Source organism: Rattus rattus, chromosome 10 (assembly GCF_011064425.1).
Source record: "Rattus rattus isolate New Zealand chromosome 10, Rrattus_CSIRO_v1, whole genome shotgun sequence".
In the NCBI taxonomy this organism is placed as follows: Eukaryota; Metazoa; Chordata; class Mammalia; order Rodentia; family Muridae; genus Rattus; species Rattus rattus.
In genome coordinates this window covers 20487396-20509004 of record NC_046163.1, presented here as the reverse complement: position 1 = coordinate 20509004, position 21609 = coordinate 20487396, and the positions used below count along the sequence as shown (strand labels likewise).

Below are 21609 nucleotides of genomic sequence, written 5' to 3'. Positions count from 1 at the left end.
GATATAAAGACACTAGAGAAAAACGAACAAATATTTCTGGAAGGCCTTCTGGTGGTCACTACCTCCTGGTACCTAGTAGTAGACACAAGATCATTGGGTCTGAAGAAAAGGGGCAAAGGATGAACAGTCAGAGGTGAAGCTACTGGGAAAGTGGGATTTAAGATAGGCAGATTCCATTCAAATCAGGTGCATAGGAACTAGCTTTACACTTTGCTGGCACAATATTACAGGCTCCAAGGCCTTATACTATTACTGATGCTATGCTGTGGTTACAGACAGGAGCCTAACATGGTTGTCCTCCAAGAGACCCAACAGGCAGCTGAAAGAGACAGATGCAAATACTTAACAGGCAACCAAAGGAAAGAAGCTGGTGACCCCTGTGGTTGAATTAGGAAAAAGCTGAGAGAAGGTGAGGAGGAGGGTGACCTCATAGAAAGACCAAGAGTCTCAACTAATCTGGACCACAGAGGTCTCTCAGACACTCAGCCACCAACCAGGCAGCATACACTAACTGATATGAGGCCCTTGACACCTATAAAGCAGAGGAATAACTGGTCTGGCCCCGGTGAGAGAAGATGCATCTATTGAGAGGCCCCAGGGGTTGGGAGTGGGGTGGGAACATCCTCTTGGGAACAGGGAGGAGGAATGGCATGAGGAAGAGTCAGAGGGCAGACTGGGAGGGAGATAATTACTGGACTGCAAAAAATTTAAATAATGATAATAATAATAGTAATAGTAATACTACCACTACTACTACTACTAATACTACTACTACTACTACTACTACTACTACTACTACTACTACTAATAATAATAATAATAATAATAATAATACAATAGGGAACATTCAGAAACTAGCAAGATTGACCAGCAGACTGCCTCAGCAGTACTGACTAAAGCATGTGACCTGCATCATAGAGGTGTATTGAAAAGCAATGGACAACAAAATTGGAAAATCTGGATGAAAGGGACAATTTTCTAGACAGATACCAGGTATCAAAGTTAAATCAGGATCAGATAAACCATTTAAACAATTCCATAACTCCTAAAAATATAGAAGCAAGTCATTAAAAGTTTCCCATTAAAAGCAATTCAAAAAAAAGCCCAGGACCAGATGGATTTAATGCAGAATTCTATCAGACCCTCATAGAAGACCTAATACCAACACTCTCCAAACTATTCCACAAAATAGAAACATAAAGAACACTACCCAATTCCTTCTATGAAGCCAAAATTATGCTTATACCTAAATCACACAAAGACCCAACAAAGAAAGAAAACTTTGAACCAATTTCCCTTATGAATAGAGACACAAAAATATTCAATACAATTCTCGTGGCCAAATCCAAGAACACATCAAAATGATCATCCCTCATGATCAAACAGTGTGATTTTAATGTCTGGTCCCACTTTCTGTGTACTGTTTGATTCCCTGATCAGCATTCTTTGCTGTTGCTGCAATGCCCTCAATGATGTGATGCACTGTGTCCCTTGGAACAGTAAACCAAATAAACCAATCCTTAAATTGATTTTCATAGGATACTGGACACAGCAAAGTGGCTTATTTCAGACACTCATTAGAATTTGAACAATGAATGACAAATTGATAAATGCCTTCTGTCCTGTCTGTAAGTACTGAAAACTGTGGAGAATGCTTTCACGTCATAGGTATAAATGATACTTTCCAAAGTGTATCCCTTTGCGATGTAGACTCTGACTACAGCAGAGGTGGAAATTTCGTGTGTATTTCTCCTTCTCAACCCCTACTCATAAGAACTTCCCCTCAGGTCAACACTAATCTGTGAGAAGGAAAAATGTTCAAGCTTATGAACTATTAACTGCACATGCATAAAAAGGTAGTTTTAAAAGTGGAGGATGCTGCTCTTCAAAAAATTGGTCAAACACTCATACCTGTGTAAAAAGCAGGTAGGTGTTCAATCGGTGACATCAGAGCAAATCCCAAACCAATTCTTTTACTCATAACTGAACCAGTGAATACTTCCAGAATCCAGGCATGTGACAGATTTTGCATCTTACTAGAATATAGTAGATTCAACACTTAATTTTTATTGACTATGTACATATTTAACTATGTATGCTATGCAGTACAATAAGTATGTAACAGTAGTTTAACGGAAAATATATAAGTAAAACTATTTAAAACCGTGAATTATGGTGAAACTTTAAAAACGAAAACACTTGAAATTTCAGTGACCTTGTAACTGAACAAATTCTGCATATTATGCAAATTCCCAGGAGAAGATAGAAAGTCGAAGGACAAGATTGGAGGCCAAACAGCCTTCTCTTTGTACTGAAAACATTGAGCATAAGTAAAACAGAGGAGACAGAAACATATTCTTTCTTTAAACTCTACTACCCATTACTTATTACTTACAATCATATTTTCCAAGGCATGTTTGGCAAGCCAACAATTTAGAAAAACTGGAACAAATAGATTTCTTAATGTAGGCCAGAATATCTGAAAAATAAGCAAAATACCCTAAACTTCTATCTCACAGAAAGAAATCATATCAGGCAGATTAAGAAGAAGCATGAAGCAGCATTAAGGTTAATAAAACAAAGAAAAGATTTAAAATAGCACCAAATACTAATCAACCATAATGAACAGTCTTTCATTGCTAGAGTCTTTCTGTGGGAAATTAGGACAGGCACATAAAGTAAGAGGTTTCACAGATGTCAGACATGACTATGCTGGCTCTATTGTTAAGTCTTAGCATGTCTTATTCTCTACCTGAGGTGGTAAAGAGGTACAGGGCTGTCTTTCATAGCGCATCGCTGTCTTAAGGTGCAACCAATTTAAATGATGTAGAGAAGCTGCAGTCACTTTTTTGTTTATATTTAGTCAGCTTCTCGTTGAATCTAGATCCGGCTCTCTCTGTAGAAAAGTCACTCAAAGTAAAATATAAGAAGTGAAGTGCAACTACACACAATAATGTCTTCTTTTCTTTTTTTTTTTAAAGTAAAGTCTAAACACCCCTAATTTTAAAAATCATTACTGTACCAAATTGATACCAGAACCTAATTTTACCAGTGAGATCCTTAGGTTTACATACATAATGGACAGCAGTGGGACAGAATGACTAACATGGGATTATTGCAAGGGAAACTGAGTACTCTGAGGAGCTGGCTATTTGGCTCTAGAGAAGAACTCAACTGAGTAAATTCCATAGATGAACTAGATATGAAAGAGCTCTCGGTATGAAAACTGTGGGAAAGAGCTCATACTCTGAGTTTCTATCTATAAACTTCCACAATATAAGTAATGTAATTTTGAGGATCTTTAAACAATACTGGCCTTTGTTCAAATGATACCTCTGCACTGTATAATTCTTCACTAGGTTTCATTTTGCTATTGTACTGAAACATACTAGATTTCCCTTACCCCTTCAATCGAGTCTTCATGTCACCTTTATTCTTTTGTAGGAGACAGGTTCTATACAATGTCTGAATCCATGCTTTTTAGCGTATATTATCTAGAGGTATTTAGAAGTTGAGAATGTATTTACCCCAAATGACAAATAATCCTTTTGAAGATGTTGATACTTACTGAGATGATGAAGGGAACTGCATTGATTATTTCTAAGATGAATGGAATTCGTAAAATCTGCTCCCAGATATTCCCCTATAAATAAAGGTTGAATAAAAGCAAGTGTCAGAGAAGTAACAGGACTCAGAATTTCTCTAGGAATAACAACACTTTTGTTAACATATTACTGAATCTGTATATGAATGTAGCAATGAATTATAAACTAATTTTAACAGAATAGTGTGCTTTAGTTTTGTAATGTTAGAACTAAAGTAAATATCCAAAGCCCAGCAGGCATAATGCATATAACATTTATTCTATAATAGTCTCAAAAACAAATTACTAATAACTAAAGTACTCTAACAAGACCTTAGGCTAAATTGCCACTATTTCTTTCCACTATCGCAAGTATACTAGCTCGCTGTAAGGTATCTCAGGTCTTTTATAAATCTAGTTATAAGTTTGTTAACTGGTATTAGTTCTTTTTTAATTGAATCTATATTAAAGCATCATTTAATCACATATATTCTATTTTCCCAATTCCCACTGTGAAATTAATAGGGACTGATTACATAATTGTCAGAGCCCAGTGAATTATGAACATATGGGGCCTCTTAATACTTTCAAGAAAGGCTAGGACAACATTAAAACACAGATCTTGATGTTGTGCAAATCTTTGTTATTTTGCAGATGACAAAGGTACCCATTGAGGTCACCTTGATATTTAAGGTCTGGGTATGGTCTGAATACGCCTACCTCATACTGGAAGGTGGCTCCTACATGCAGATCCTTAAGGGGGAAATGAGTCAAGCCTTGGGTAAGGAGGATTAAATTTGAAGGGGATCTCAGTGAGTTCCAGCGGGGCAGAGTTTTCACAATAAGAGCAACTTTGTGATGTGAATATCCCTGACTTCCTGTCTCAACAGTGCATTTTCTGATGCTCATCCCCTTACTGGAATATGAACCAACAGAGGGACCTTGACTAAGTCAAAAAAAAAAAAGCAGAAATAACAGAACTTTCAGGCCAGTATGACAGAGTCACCTTTTCCTTTGTGAAATACCTAGTTTACAGACCAATTCGATATTGCATAGCAAATCCTCAGAATGCCGTCAAACAATTTAATGTATGAAGAGATCCATGCACTGGAGAATCTAGATTGCCTACATGTTCCACCTACCATATAACACTAGATGTAAATGGAAAGTTGTCACTATTCCTTGAGGGTTCAATATTTCATTACATTACAGTGGTATGAGTTTGCCTATATCCCCAAAGCATTGTGTTACATCATCTACTTGGTGCTAAGATGTTAAAAATGTCTGTCCTGTTATGTCCAAGGTAGTACAGCAAGGAGAAGCTGGGGAATGGGAGCAAATAAAGAACTTTTCTGGATAGAATGTTAAATGATACCTTTCTCAGAGTTTCAGTCTAAGTGAAAAGGACTCAAAGGAATCACTTAGCTTCATGCAGACTTGGGGCTATATTTAGCCCATGCCTAAAACATGAGAAAAAATGAGGAAAGCAAAGGAAATGAGGGCTAGGCTAAGAACCAGCCCCAGTTCCTTTAATAATAAGGCAATAGCTAAATGGAGAAAGAGGTTTACCCTCAAAAAGTCTGTGATTCGGGTCACAGAGGACTGGAACAGATGGGGATCACAGGAGCCCACCTCTTTACCAGACCCTGAGAAGAAAGCCTGAACCACCGCATGAAGGACTTGCAGCCCAAAGCCCAAACAGGAGCATGGAAGCTGACATAGAGAGTGAGGAAGAACTTATCCTTCTCACTCCAAAGGATGTCATACCAGATACAAATGGAGATACAGTTCCCTCTTGGCTTTCTTCTGTCCTGGGGTACCAATTAAGTTGGTATCAAACAGAATGGAAATGGAAGTGAGAAAGAGAACCGTGATAAGGGAGTATCTGACCTGAGGACAATACACACGCCCCTTGCCTTACACAGTTATATATAAATTCTTTATTCTGGGGGGTTGGGGGTTTAGCTCAGTGGTAGAGCGCTTGCCTAGGAAGCGCAAGGCCCTGGGTTCGGTCCCCAGCTCCGAAAAAAAAAGAATCAAAAAAAAATTCCTTATTCTGTCCAATGAACCAGAATGAGGACGCATGGACCTTGGGTAGTATATGATGATCAGATTTTCTATAGTAATACTGATTCAGACCTCTCAACCACTTCAGTTTTAACTTATTTTCCTGATGGCAGGATATAGTTTTACTTCACAGATTAATTTTTTCTATCAGTACACAAACAATTACTATTACTCGTCCAGTAATTGTCCTGTGAAATCCTAGATAAACTTAGTTCATGGTCAATTATCTCCTAACATTCATGCAGTTTAATACACAATTTATTGTTTAATGATTTTTTCCCCTTGAACCGTTAAAGGTGTCTTGAAACAGCCTTCTGATTTGACTGGATTTATTTCTGAGTTATCTTTCATTTTAGGGTACAGGGTTCATTCTAAATCTCTGTTTCCACTGTCTAGAGAATGAAATCCTAGCCTGAAGCTATAACAAGGAGATTTACAATTTTAACTCTAAATACCAGTTTAGTCTGTAGTGTGCTCCTTTCTCCATTATAAAATCACCCACCAATTCATCCATATTACATTTTACAACTCCCTGGAGCTGCCAGTCTTTTTATACTTGTGGAATATGGCTCACAGTTTTGTCCTTTGGATAGGATGCATTTCTCCCACAAAGAGTGTGTAGCATGAACTGACTGCACTTATTTACATACTTCCTGGGGCTAAAGTAAGTACAAAAGCAAACAAATGAATCACAAGTGTTTTTACATTCTCTCCTTTCTTTAATGCAATGATTTATTTTTTAACTGAAGTATATATATATATATATATATATATATATATATATATATATATATCTTGTTAATAACCTACCCTGAAAACCCTGAAAGAAGTCTATAATTGAAAGCTTCCCCAAATGTAGGTAAATGCAAATCGCCAGACATGAAAATAAATTTCAACAGTGATTTTCTAGAAGAGATGTTGGGAGCAGCCTTGAGATGGCGAAAGCAGCCTTCAAGTTAAAAAGCAATTGTGTTCTAGCCTTATGCTAGAATAATAAGCAATAGTCTTCAGGTTAAAAAGCAATTATATTTTAGCCTTATGATAGAACAAAAAGCAATAGCCTTAGGTTAGATCAAAGCAGCACCTGCAGCTCTACGTAAATTCAATAGATAACATAAATCTAGGTGTCAGATCACTGAGTACCGGTGGTCAGGCACTGGTGGTCAGGTCATTAACAACCCACCCTGCTGTTCCCCGCTTGACCGATTTCATCAGCCAATATCCTGGGTTATCAAGCCAGGTCCATTCTTTGTGGTCACCCAACCCCCTCCCCACATTTTGCTTCTACCAGTATATCTTCAGCCTGAGAAAAATTAAAAATTGTCAGCTTGATCAGACTTCTTAACTTGCTGTCCGTTTTTGCGTCTCTTGTCCCCATTCTCTCCTAGGTGGACCCCAGACCCTGGTCAACTGCCCTGCGGGTCGGGGCAAGAGAGATTTAAAATTTCCTATCTTCATGTAAGGACTTTTATCTAAGCTCCATCTACAACTTAAAGTCATTAGTAACCTCTGACTTTCAGACATTTTCTTTCTAGCCCAGATCAATACCCCGTCTTTGGAATTCTGACTCAGGTCAAACACTTAAACCACTAGTCCATACTGAGGTCTTAAAATCCTAAATGCAAAATACTGAAGGCCAAATTTGTGTCTTATTCCTGATTGAGCTCTGTTCTAGTAAATCAAGTATCTTTAACAATCCTATTACATCACCCTTTCCCATACCACATGAACATACTCTATAAACAAGACAATTATTTGCAAATAAAGCATTAGAATTTTCAAGTTCACGTTTCGTTTATTTTCATTTAATGCTAAACCTCTTATTAGTGGCTGTGCATACAATCATGTCCCTCTGAAATTTATCTACACTGTCTATACCTGCATTATATTACCAAACATACATTGCCAATGTGCTGATCAAGTATATCTTCACTCCACTCCCTTCAAAACTCCAACTATTCACACACTTTAACAAGGAAAAGTACTGTTATAATGGAAATGCACTATCCTAGTTGGATATGAGCGCTCTAACCTTATTTTGTTTTTTACCTTAGTTTCAATTACGTATGTATATGCCTGCGTGTGGGTGTCTGCAGTTGAGTGTGGGTGCCCATGGAGAACACAAGCACTAGATTTTCTGCAGTGGAAGTTACAGAGATTATGTGGGACTCATGACTTGGGTGATAGAAACCAAACAAATGGCTTTCTGGAAGAACAGCAAGTATTCTTAACCTCTGAGCCATCTCCCTAACTTTCTACCCTCCATCTTCTTAAGGTTATTCCATTTCCCAAATAAATTTGATCCATAAGATGTGGCATAGTGTGTGGCTTTGTATCAAGTCTTTAAGTGGCCTTCCTTCCTGACGCCATTTTCTATTTTAAATGATTTGAGTTGTATTTTTCTTTTGTTTCATTTCCTTTCTCATTCTTGCATCACCTCGTCACCACAGCCCCTTGAGGAAAGACATGGCCCCCACAAAACACTTTGATATAGCTAGCACATTAGAGTAAAACTTAAACCACACACAGTGAGAGTCAACACACCACAGGTCAGGACATTTTGATTTATTCCTCACACAAGTGCTTCAAAAGATGCAGTACTTAAATAAAGACATTATGCCAACCACATGATGGCTGATTCATTGTGTCTATGTTGAGGAGCATGAGTTGCATGGTGTGAGTGCGTGTGTGTGTGTGTGTGTGTGTGTGTGTGTGTGTGTGTGTGTGTGTGTGTGTGTGTGTGTGTGTGTGCTTGTGAGTGTGTGTGTGTGTGCGCGCAAGCGCATGCGCGTGCCTGCAAGAAGCAGCAACAACTGGATGAACTTCGCACTGAAGACTAATTTTCATAGTCATCTGTATAGAGGAATAATGGGTTATGGCTAAAAATAAACCATGTATTTTCAGTTATATTCAGTTTGCTGGATTCTCAGGTCTCAGGTTATCTCCTGAACTAAGTGATGCATACATAAATTATCTTGCCTAAAATAGTTATTATAAATAAATAGGAGAAGTGTCCACGAGTTCCACTAGCCATTAGGAATTCCTAGCGGACCTGCATCATAAGAATCCACAGGACAAATTGAATTATGATGAACAAAGAGAACACGTACTGATGGAATGCCACTGTGCAGCAAACTCTAGGCCATACCCAAAGACAAGCAAAGAGCCTGTCAAAATCATATCACATACACATTTCATTTAATTTCACTTCCACATTAGAAGCAAAAGCTATTGGCCCTCCTAAGGGATAATTTGCTATCGCTTCAACCTGTGTAGAATTACTCTTACTGGTGGAATTCAATAAGATGTAAAGAAATTTTATTCCATCCATTTCAATTACCATGGGTAATATTGGTATATCGATCCTTAGTCATACTGTAATAAAATACATGACAGAAAATGTACTAGAATTATCACCAAGATAAATGTTGCAGAAATATGGCAATTTAGTTCGTGCAAAGCCCAGTAGGAACCTAGGAATTATACGTAAAAATTATATTTTTGTGGGAATTTTTGTTTTTGAAATTGTATATTGATTACTTTTCTCTCTTCCCTTTCCTCCCTCCAATCCATTGAATATAGTCCTCTGCACTCTCCAAATTCATGGTCTTTTCTTTCTTCAATTGTTACTGCAAGCATATAACTATTTGTATGTACACATAAATTTCTTAATATAACCTGGTGAGTCCATATAATGTTACTTTTGTATGTATGATGGTTTAGCTGTGGACAACCAATTGGAGTTCTCTTCCCTGAGGAGGACCACCTCTCCTGCTCCTGCTCTCTTTTCCTCAATTTCCTATAGTTAACTGCACAGAGTTGAAGCCTTGTGAGCTTTCCATATGTGATTTGGTACCCTCTTGTTCAGTTTATATATAGGTATTCTTGATAGTGAGAATTTATTGTCACAGTTTCTGATATTACTAGGAGACACAATCTCACAGCAAAGTCCCTGATCTTCTGTCTATTACAATCTTTCTCCCTCATCCTTCATATCTGCAATATTTCATGAGCCTTGAGTGTGTGAGTTAAACATTTTAGGAGAGGCCGCAAGGCCTGACACTATTACTGAGGATATGGAGTGCTCACAAAAAGGGACCTATCATGACTGCCCTCCGAAAGACCCAAGAAGCTGAAAGTGTCAGATGCAGATATTTGTACCCAACCAATGGACAGAAGTTGATGACGCCTGAGGTTGAATTAGAAGAAAGCTGGGAGAGATGAGGAGGAGGGAGACCCAGTAGGAGGACCAGCAGTCTCAATTAAGCTGGATCCCTGCGATCTCTCAGACACTGGATCACCAACCAGGCAGCAAAGATGTACCTAACTCTCAAGAGACTGAAGACCCCAGGGAGTTTAGAGATTGGATCCTGACAAGGCTGTCCTCTGAGAGGCTCTACCTGCAGCTGACTGAGACACAGGCAGAAACCTACACAAAACCACTGGACTAAAGTTGGGGACCCCATGGTTGAATTAGAGGAAGGATTAAAGAACTGAAAGGGAGGGCAATCTCATAGAAGACCAGTAGATTCAACTAACCCAGACTTTAGGAAACACCCAGAGACTGAGCCACCAACCAGGTAGCATACATGGGCTGGTCTGTGGCTCCTGACGCATATATAGCAGAGGTCTGCCTGGTCTGGCCTCAGTGGAAATAGATGCATTTATTTCTCGAGAGGCATGCTGCTCCAGAGGAAGTAAGTCCCAGGGAAGAGGGGCCCGGTGATGAGGGCACCCTGATGGAGTCAAGGGGAAGGAGGAATGGAATGGGATCAATAACTATGTCAGGATGGGACTAAGGGGGGCAACAACTGGAATGTATATTAAAACATGACTTTCAAAAGATAAAAATAGTGAATAAAGGAATTAAAGGAAAAAAACATTTTTTTCTTAAGGAATTAAAAAAGTAATAATGCCTTGGAAGCTCTGGTTGGTTGGCATTGTTGATTTTATGAGGTTGCAAGCTCCTTCAACTCTTTCAATACTTCCTCTAATTCTCCCCAAGGGGGTCCTAGTCTCAGTTCGGTGATTTGCTGCTAGCATTGACCTCTGTATTGGACATGCTCTGGAAGTGTCTCTCAGGAGAGATCTATATCTGGTCCCTTTCAGCACGCATTTTTTAGCTTCATCAATCTTATGAACTGACCCAGAGATCCATCTGCATATGTAGCAGAGAATAGCCTTGTTGGGGCACCAGTGGAAGGGAAAGCCTTTGGTCCTGCCAAGGTTGGACCCCCAGTGCAGGAGAATATTGGGGGGGGACAATAAGAGGGATGTATAGGGGGAATACCTGTATGGGGGAGGGGGAGGTGAGGGAATGGGGGCTTATGGACAGGAAACCGGGAAGAGGAATAACCTTTGAAATGTAAGTAAAGAAATATAGCTAATAAAAAATTAAAAAAACAATAATGCTTAACTTTCATAATGAGAGAACCTGATAGTGTATGTTCTTTGATTCGATTTCAAATACTTATAGCACTAAATGAATGGTTAGCAATATGTAAATATCAAAGGTTAAGGCATGGCTATCAATTCAAAGTTTTTAGGTATACTTGTTACCATCTAAAAAGTGCTTTAGCATTTTATTAAATAAATTATTATGGTGATATACATCTCATAATTAATGCTTATTAGAGTAATCAAAAACGAAAAGTCATAGACTTAACAAAAGCTTTTCTGTGTGTGAATTTTTGTTTTTAGAGGTTTGAAAACTGTGCTGATGTTTGCCTCTGCTTCCCCTTGATGTACTTAATATGTCTGTATAAGTAGAGTTCCATTTTGAAAGCATTCGACAAAGACGTAGAGGGTATTTAAGGTGCCAGAAGAACAAGAAATTTAGTGTTGGGCAATTATTTTGTAATGCCAAGCAGCTACAAATATTAACGAACACAGACTACACTTCTAAATAAGATTCATCTTGTGATGGACTTTTAATTTATAGTGTACTAATATCCAAATGCACTTTAAAATTTCACTAATTTTCTTTTCTATCTCCATGAAACATTAAACATTTTTTTATTTTAAAAAATTTTGTTCTTATTTTAGAATGATGTTGGGAGTATAAATATTTCTTTGACATCGTATGTTTTTTAAATATTAATATATAGGTAACTATTTATACAAATATATATGAGAAGTGTATAGAACTGAATATTCACAGTAATATTGTAGATGTTTTGGCATGAAATAATTAGAGGATTAGGTAAATTCTGTCATGCAATTAAATAATGTTTTGCAAGTGTATCTTCTAGTTTTTAAAAGTCCTGGTTTGTACAAAGGAACATATTTTAGATCCTTATTAATAGGCCATTAATTGGTATAATATTTTAATTGATTTATTGCAAAAAAGTTACTCAACACTGTGCTGGCTATCTCAAAATAGTTCATGTATTTGACTAAGATTATGACAGGAAAAGAAGATACTTAATAGAAATTTATTCTAGAGTCACAAATTATTTTAATCCTTTCTATTTCCATTATAACTTCTTAGACTGTAACATCTAATTCTCCTCCAGCTAGCCATTAAAGTTTATGGGGTCAGAGAAGAAATATTATATATCACCAAGTCCTGTATGCTAAGCCTTATAATGCTAATGATAGGAAGTAATTTATTATGAAGGTCATCATATAACAGAAATGGAAAATTATTCTGAATATCTTCGTATATTTTAAACAACTTCTCTAAGCCTTTTAGCAAAGCAGAAAAATATTATAATAACTTTCATTGAAATATGAAGGAAATACTTTTACAAATGAATATTAATATCTAGCTGTTGTGTTTCTGCAAATAAGCATTCATAAGTGAAAGGGATATGACTCATTTATCCAAAAAGCCTGCATTTATAATTAGTTAAATATAAACCTCATATGCCTTCCACATACAAGAAAATCCTAACATGTATAATTTGCACTTTAGGGAGTTGTAAATCCTTGAGTTGTCTATTGATCAGGACAAACCTATAGTTCACATTCTCTTACAGAAGACATGTATTATTAAAATTATCTGCCTCTGTCAATACAGAATATCACTGGGATAGTATGTTCTAAGTAATTTAAATACATGTGACTTTCAGCTTTCTTCTCCCATTTAGTATCAATATCTCAGTTTCCTTGTCTGGCTTTCATTACTTTCCATGACATTTCTTCTTCCACCACACTTTATCCTTATATTTTATCTACTGAAGCAATGTAGATAGTGTCCATCATCAAAAAACCATCCCTAAGTCACAAACTGCTTCTAGAAGGTTTCTGCCCCAGCCAGCCAACATACTAGGTTAAATAAAGTTTACTCTTGATAGTGCTCCATTGAGACTGGTTTACTGGAGTGTAAAAAAATAAATAAATAAAAGTAATTTTTAAAAAGTATCTCTAATCTAATGCTTAGTAATTTATTTCTATAGATTTTTATTCATCAGACTTACCCTTTCGGAAAATGATGCAATCTTCTAGGTATTTTAGATAAGACTAATGAAAATTAAAATAGAAATAAGATTGACCTAAAAAAAACATTAAGTTTGTAAATAATACTTTATCAAAACGTAGGATTGAAAGGTAATTTCACCTTGAAAATTGGGAAATTAATTGGCTAGGAGACAATTATTCTTCTAAATTATGCCCTTGTATACTTATATATACTTATGTATACTATGTGTGACACTAAGAAAAATTAATACTTTCTACACTTATGTCTTATCTGTCTTGCAGTTGTTGTGAATACGCTCTAAATCATACAAGGTTATCAACTCTTCCTTTTAAATCCATGACTGCTACTTTCATGTTGACTCTTGGCATGAGAATTTCCTGATCCCTTTGGCATCGCTGTGATCATGAGCTTAGAGTTTTAATCAATCCTCTAGTTCTTAGTCCTCACTCTTAATTGTTTTCACATCATGCCTCTGACCAACACCATGCACTGTCTCCAAAGCCAATTCTATTCTATCTATATACTATATTGACTATTTTCTCTTGTACAATAATTTCAACATTTTTCTTACATTGTTTCCAGTAATCTCAATTCAAAAGCTTTTTAGAATGACATTTTAGTTTTCTTTGAATCACTGATCAAAACCAATCAGATGGTCATTTATTTACCTTCTGCCTTCATAAGTTTTCACCAGGTACTACAATTTAATTGACCTAGCTTAATTCTCTCTAACAGTCCTTTTAATCTTTTGATTAGGTTGGATTTTTGTCTATTTGGTTGTTTGTTTGATTGAATTGGTTTTGTTGTTGTTATTATTGTTGCTTTGGCTTTTTTGGGTTTTTTTTTTTTTTTGACTTGTTTCTTTTTGTTCTTTGGACAGAGCCTCATGAAGCTCGGGCTGATTTCACACTTGCAATGCATTTGTGAATGCCTTGATTTCTTTAGTCTGTTTCTACCTCTAAAACTTATAATCATAGTAGTGAAGAACCATCCCCAAACTCACTATTGCTTTTTTTCTTCATCCTGTTTTGTTTGACAACCAAACACATGGTCTTTACTAAGAGATGTGTTTTAGAGTTGTGTTACCCATAGGTTCTGATAATTTCCCCCTCTATGTTGCCATACAAGGTATCCATATTTTAACCAAATATAATCATTTGTCATTCTGCTTCATATACATATTATTATAAGTAATTCTTGGCTAATTTATCAATCCTAGTGTACATGTCTTTTCACGTTGCTTTATTAAAATCACTGATACATGGGCTCAGACTATTATTGAAGACTGTTTATCCTAAGACACAACCCACCACACTTATGTATACTGCTTCTTACTTTCTCATTTACATTGTACTTTTCTGTATAGTTTCTCCAATCATGCCACTGTCTAGACTGTAAACCCATTGAGAAAAGAGCTGTGAAGGGTAGAGGTCATTAAACAGGAGCACTCCACAAATACTTGATAAACTGTGTTAACCAAAGTGAACTTCACCACTAATTAAAATAATTTATTAAAATAACTATGAAAAGATATAATTGTTTTCTGCTTTTTTAAATAAATTAAGAAGAGAAATTGAGAACAATAAAAATGAGGACCATTCCACTGCCTCAACAGAAGCCCATGCCTGTATCGGGTAAGTGAGCACACAGGAATTAGGCAAGCACTTCTAAGACACCAAGGAAAATTCTACCATATTATTCTAGTATTTTATCACATACTGGAGAGGCTCTGAATAATTAAAGTGGTTTAAGAAGAGCTTGCCTTATCCCTGAGTATGAATAATAAAAAGAAGGAAACGTGGTAAATGCGAGCATTGAGTTCTTCAGTGGAAAGCTAATTAGACCATCTTACCTTATAACTGAGATATCCAAGGAGTATTGTTTCAAATAGACTTATCAATGCCACCGAGACCTAAAATGGAAATTGTGACCTATGAGAAAGTGCAAGGTAAGTAAAATAGGCTTTCATTATGTGATAGTAACTGTACACACAGATGTGAAAATGGATACATGTATATAAAAATGTAGACATGTGCATATAATACACATGTATAATAAAGTGATACATAATACATGAACTTCACTTTGCAGTGATGGGATACACACCGTATTTTACTGCCATCTCTATTACAATTTAGTTTTCATAATTTCACATATTCTTAATGAATAATTTTTGCTCAGTGTCCTAAGTATAAAACTGGGAATTCAGTATTCATACTGACTAAAGAGGGCAAGATACATGAAGATAAGGATTACACACATTGGCTTTTATTAACAACGTCACTGCTGAAATAAGTGTTTCCCTTCAGAAAACCAAAAGCAAAGTTCAAACTGAGTAGACTAAATCATTTTATTTCACCTAGGACAATATTAACATCCGTGAATTTTCTAAACATGGCCATTTCAGCGATGCAGGGTGCTTCAGGATTACATAACAAGCCATGACCAGTTGTGTTTGCATCGTTGGCAATGCTAGTTTTGTGTTATTTGAGCATGCTCCTTTCTCTATGTGCTCTGCAGCCTATGAAATCTTTACAATTACTGTCAGAAAACACTGGAGCAGAAAAATAAGCAGAGGAATTCACGAATTATTCTTCAAGGATGCGCCTTTTATTAAGTAAGTGAATTACTTACAGTGTTTTGCTTTTGTGATGCTGAGAAATTGAATTCAAGATCTCATACATTCTAGGCAGGCGCACTCCCACTGAACTATACATCCCATCTCCTCATCAGTTTAAAATGGAGATTAGAAAAAAATGCAATCATGAACAGGAGATGATTTAGGTGTCAACTATATTTATCGTATAATTAAAGTTTAAGAGACTTTATAATCAAAAAAAAAGTAATTTTTCTACAAGTCTTAATATTGTTTCTTACTAAAATGAAACTTTAAAATTGAAGTGAACAGTAAGTAGTAACACAATAAAAATAGATGTATGACTACTAATCCCGGTAAAATCTATCCATGGATACATGCAACTAGTCATTCCTACAATAGGAAGCTAGAAATATTTTTATTTTCTCCACAAATCTTCTATTATGATTATCTGTAGTGTTTTCTAATAGCATATTGTTACATGATCTGTAGAAAATTCTAACATGCTATTTTACATACCACAAAGAATAGTATACAAAATAAAAGCAATTTTAAATTTGAATAAAAGTGAATGTATGACTTTAAAGAACGTCAATTTATTCTAGTTTTAATTAAAGGATGCTATAGGCATTGCATGGGATACCATAAGAGTATATTTCAATGAACTCTTAATATTTGGAAAGGTATTTGGAACTAATTATTTCTATACTAATTGACATAGCAATAGAAGTCAATGTAAACCAGTGGTTCTCAACCCAATAATACAGTTCATTATGTTGTGGTGATCCCCACCATAAAATAATTTTAGTTGCTATTTCAAAACTGTACTTTTGCTACTGTTATGAATCATACTATAAATACTTTTGGAGAAAAAGGTTTGCCAAAGGGGTCAGGACCCACAGATTGAGAACCACTGATATAATTAAATTTATTTAAACTAAAATGAAGTGTGCATCTGAATTTTTATTTGTAGCTATTATAACACTGCACTTCCAAAATCATTCACTATCATAAATAATGGGGAGAGAACCAGCATGGTATTTTATAGCAATTCAACATCTGATCCAGATATCATTGTCCTACAAATAGTACATGGACAATAAATCATAGTTTTCCTGCAACCTCCATGTCTTCTTTATGTTAGAAACCTTTCTTCTATTTAATTAGCACTTTTAAGAAAGATCAGAAAGTAAAAAATGATGGATAGACCATAAATATAAGGGACCGTGACAGAATCTTATACAAACAATGCTGTTTACTAGACAAGGCTGCCCACTCTCTCCCTACTTATTCAATATAGTTCTTGAAGTTCTAGCCAGAGCAATCAGACAACAAAAGGAGATCAAGGGGATACAGATCGGAAAAGAAGAAGTCAAAATATCACTATTTGCAGATGATATGATAGTATATTTAAGTGATGCCAAAAGTTCCATTAGAGAACTACTAAAGCTGATAAACAACTTCAGCAAAGTGGCTGGGTATAAAATTAACTCAAATAAATCAGTAGCCTTCCTCTACAAAAAAGAAACAAGCCGAAAGAAAGAAAGGGGAAACGACACCCTTCATAATAGACCCAAATAATATAAAATACCTAGGAGTGACTATAACCAAGCAAGCAAAAGATCTGTACAATAAGAACTTCAAGACACTGAAGAAAGAAATTGAAGAAGACCTCAGAAGGTGGAAAGATCTCCCATGCTCATGGATTGGCAGGATTAATATAGTAAAAATGGCCATTTTACCAAAAGCGATCTACAGATTAATGCAAATCACCAATCCAATTCTTCAAAGAGTTAGACAGACCAATTTGCAAATTCATCTGGAATAACAAAAAAACCCAGGATAGCTAAAACTATCCTCAACAATAAAAGGACTTCAAGGGGAATCACTATCCCTGAACTCAAGCAGTATTACAGAGCAATAGTGATAAAAACTGCATGGTATTGGTACAGAGACAGACAGATAGACCAATGGAACAGAATTGAAGACCCAGAAATGAATCCACACACCTATGGTCACTTGATTTTTGACAAAGGAGCCAAATCCATCCAATGGAAAAAGATAGCATTTTCAGCAAATGGTGCTGGTTCAACTGGAGGTCAACATGTAGAAGAATGCAGATCGATCCATGCTTATCACCCTGTACAAAGCTTAAGTCCAAGTGGATCAAGGACCTCCACATCAAACCAGACACACTCAAACTAATAGAAGAAAAACTAGGGAAGCATCTGGAACACATGGGCACTGGAAAAAATTTCCTGAACAAAACACCAATGGCTTATGCATATAAGATCAAGAATCGACAAATGGGATCTCATAAAACTGCAAAGCTTCTGTAAGGCAAAAGGACACTGTGGTTAGGAAAACGGCAACCAACAGATTGGGAAAGATCTTTACCAATCTACAACGAATAGAGGCTTATATCCAAAAATATACAAAGAACTGAAGAAGTTAGACAGCAAGGAGACAAATAACCCTATTAAAAAATGGGGTTCAGAGCTAAACAGAGAATTCACAGCTGAGGAATGCCGAATGGCTGAGAAACACCTAAAAAATGTTCAACATCGTTAGTCATAAAGGAAATGCAAATCAAAACAACCCTGAGATTTCACCTCACACCAGTGAGAATGGCTAAGATCAAAAACTCAGGTGACAGCAAATGCTGGCGAGGATGTGGAGAAAGGGAACCTCCTCCATTGTTGGTGGGGTTGCAGACTGCTACAACCATTCTGGAAATCAGTCTGGAGGTTCCTCAGAAAATTGGACATTGAACTGCCTGAGGATCAGCTATACCTCTCCTGGGCATATACCCAAAAGATGCCCCAACATATAAAAAAGACACGTGCTCCACTATGTTCATCGCAGCCTTATTTATAATAGCCAGAAGCTGGAAAGAACCCAGATGCCCTTCAACAGAGGAATGGATACAGAAAATGGGGTACATCTACACAATGGAATATTACTAAGCTATCAAAAACAATGACTTTATGAAATTCGTAGGCAAATGGTTGGATCTGGAAAATATCATCCTGAGTGAGCTAACCCAATCACAGAAAGACATACATGGTATGTACTCATTGATAAGTGGCTATTAGCCCAAATGCTTGAGTTACCCTAGATGCCTAGAACAAATGAAACTCAAGACGGATGATCAAAATGTGAGTGCAGATCGCTCACTTGAGAGACACAGCCAGAATACAGCAAATACAGAGGCGTATGCCAGCAGGAAACCACTGAACTGAGAGCAGGACCCTGTTGAAGGAATCAGAGAAAGAACTGGAAGAGCTTGAAGAGCTCGAGACCCCATATGTACAGCAATGCCAACCAACCAGAGCTTCCAGGGACTAAGCCACTACCCAAAAGACTATACATGGACTGACCCTGGACTCTGACCTCGTAGAGTTGCAATGAATATCCTAGTAAGAGCACCAGTGGAAGGGGAAGCCCTGGGTCCTGCTAAGACTGAACCCCTAGTGAACTAGACTGTTGGGAGAGGGCAGCAAGGGGGGGAGGGTTGGGAGGAACACCCATAAGGAAGGGAGGGGAGGGGATGTTTGCCGGAAACCGGGAAAGGGAATAACATTGAAATGTATATAAGAAATACTCAAGTTAATAATAAAAAAAAAAATTTGTCATGTGGAGAAAAACAAAAAAAAAATAAATAAATAAGGCTGCTATGAAAAAAAAAAAAACAAGAATTAAGGCTAGGCAACACGGGACTATAATTCAGACTTGGTTTTCTCTTGTATATGGTTTTCTTTATTGCAACTCTGATGACCCACAACATATTATCTTTCTTTTTCGTTTACACAATCATTTGTGTGGTTTCTAAGTTTATACATTCATTTGTTTAGATTGTACCACATTCCTCTAGGGGAAAAAGTACCCACAATTGTGGTGCTTGGCTGCTCTTTAAAAGAATACATGAGTCGTGTGAAGTAGTTTGGGAAACATGCAGTGTTAGGACTTTGATTTGCTTGCTTTTTGTGGCTTTGTTTTTTAACTTCCAATGCTCTTAGAAGTTTAATCCAGATTGCAGGGAAAGTCTCACAAGGTAGAATGGGAAAACAAGGAGGAGTAAGTCAAGGTGCCAGCCTGAAAGGTGCATTAAGGGATGACATAAGGGAAACACAGTTTGAACATCAACAGAATACTTCTCTATAGGGTTTCTATGTGAAATACAAATGAACGCTGAAATACAGGAATAAGTAAACTTGTACATAACCTGTAAACCCCATAAAGGCAGGCTTCTGTTAACCCAAAATATGTGAGACCTATGGAAAGAAAAAATGAAACTTTAGATTTTTTTAAAAACGTGAAAAAAATCCATTTGTTTAAAAATTGATTATATTTGAAAGTATTAAAATAGCAATTGATATAAAATGACAATGAAATCAACATGACAAACATCCGAGAAATCTAATAAATTCAACATTTTAACTCATATTTATTTCCACTCTAATATAAAGATACATTTTACCTTACTTTGTGTCTTTGTTACTGGTAAATTAAAAATAAAACAAGCCATTAGTTAGAAAGATATGTCAGAACAGGAAAATTTTTAAAAAATTGTTTCATTTTACACTAAAAATTCATTAATGGCTTTACAAATGTTACTTTTAAAAGTATTTATATTTGGATATATATATAACATTTACTGTGGTAATATTTATAAGAACATATACATTAGAAACAAATAATAAGAAGAAACTCAACAATTAGAAGCTTATAGTACATTAATAGTTCACATTTGCAATGCTATAAAACATTTAATTAAACATATAAAAAATCAAGGTGACTGAGGTCAGTATATACTATTATATAAGAAATACTATATATTATTATACTGTGTACAGTATATATTATAGCCTAATGTGAAATAATTGTCCCTAAGAGTATTCCATAAATGTTATTCTTCCTGGTGTTAACAAAATGTATAAACTCTCCAATGACCACAGCAACAGAGTTAAGATACCACTAATTATACAAATAATTGATTGAACGGAGAGTTATTCATAAAAAGAAAATCTACTCAGGAAAATATGAAAATTGTTGCAATTCAATTTCCATGAAATAAAATAACCCTTTAATATAAATAAAATTGTCTACTTTTGTAGTTATGAAAACTGAGAAGTTTCGTAAAGCCATAAACATGTTTCAAAATGCTGGTGTTTTCTTTTTATAGTATACAGAGTAAGAGAACTCTTCCATTTTTGCTTACTTAAAAGACTACAGGAAGTCACTATGCTGAACATTACTATGAAGTAATCTAGAGTTTCACAATACCACATCTGTGTGGCTAAATAACATCTTCAAATACTCCAACCCAAACCTAGGATTTCCTTTCAAACTTTGGTGTCCTTTTAATCAGTGCAGATTTGAGGAAGTGGCTTGGAGTCTGTCATGGTGGCTCCCAGAAATCTGGTCCTTTGCATTTTTAAGCAGTTGACTCATTAGTCCCTAAACTACTTCAACAACAACACCCTCACCTCCAAGTACATGCAGAATTCATCCACCTGAATCTTCACCACACTCACACCTTCATCTAAGTTAAATGTTTTATTTTTCAATTTGGCCTCTGAGATCTTATTAACTCTAACATCTTCCAAAGTCAATTTGGTTTTCTCCTATATTTTTTAAATTGTAATTGCAGTAATTTTTTTATTACCATAAGTCTCAGATCAAGTCCCTCTATCATTTATACCTTTTAATTATAAAGATTAAAGCCCCTGACATGGAAGTGTTCGGCATTTTCCATGTGTGACATACACCATTCTTACCCAAGCCCCTTTCAGGTGTTCTTTCCTCCTTTCAGAATTCTCTTCAGAATCCTGTTTCTCAGGGAGCAAACTGAGCGTTTCCCGATCAACCCTGTTAATTCATGTCTTCAGCGTTGTCACGTCTCACATTTCCCTTGCTACTCATCGTGATTGAAACTTT

At 36.1% G+C, this 21609-nt stretch overlaps 2 protein-coding genes across 2 annotated transcripts in view; both read right to left on the bottom strand.

Moving 5' to 3' along the window:
* Positions 1 to 2794, bottom strand: part of Kcnt2 (potassium sodium-activated channel subfamily T member 2) — a 267014-nt gene extending 264220 nt beyond the window's left edge. Inside the window, exons 1-2 of the mRNA XM_032915567.1 lie at positions 2753 to 2794; positions 2396 to 2500 (exon numbers count right to left, since the gene is read on the bottom strand). Coding sequence (XP_032771458.1) covers positions 2396 to 2500; positions 2753 to 2794 — 147 coding nt within the window. The remainder of the gene's footprint in view (positions 1 to 2395; positions 2501 to 2752) is intronic.
* A 711-nt stretch (positions 2795 to 3505) lies between these two features.
* The window catches only part of LOC116911124 (potassium channel subfamily T member 2-like), a 30739-nt gene continuing 12635 nt past the window's right edge, over positions 3506 to 21609 (bottom strand). Inside the window, exons 3-5 of the mRNA XM_032914971.1 lie at positions 19895 to 19943; positions 14926 to 14985; positions 3506 to 3643 (exon numbers count right to left, since the gene is read on the bottom strand). Coding sequence (XP_032770862.1) covers positions 3524 to 3643; positions 14926 to 14985; positions 19895 to 19943 — 229 coding nt within the window. The 3' untranslated portion in view covers positions 3506 to 3523. The remainder of the gene's footprint in view (positions 3644 to 14925; positions 14986 to 19894; positions 19944 to 21609) is intronic.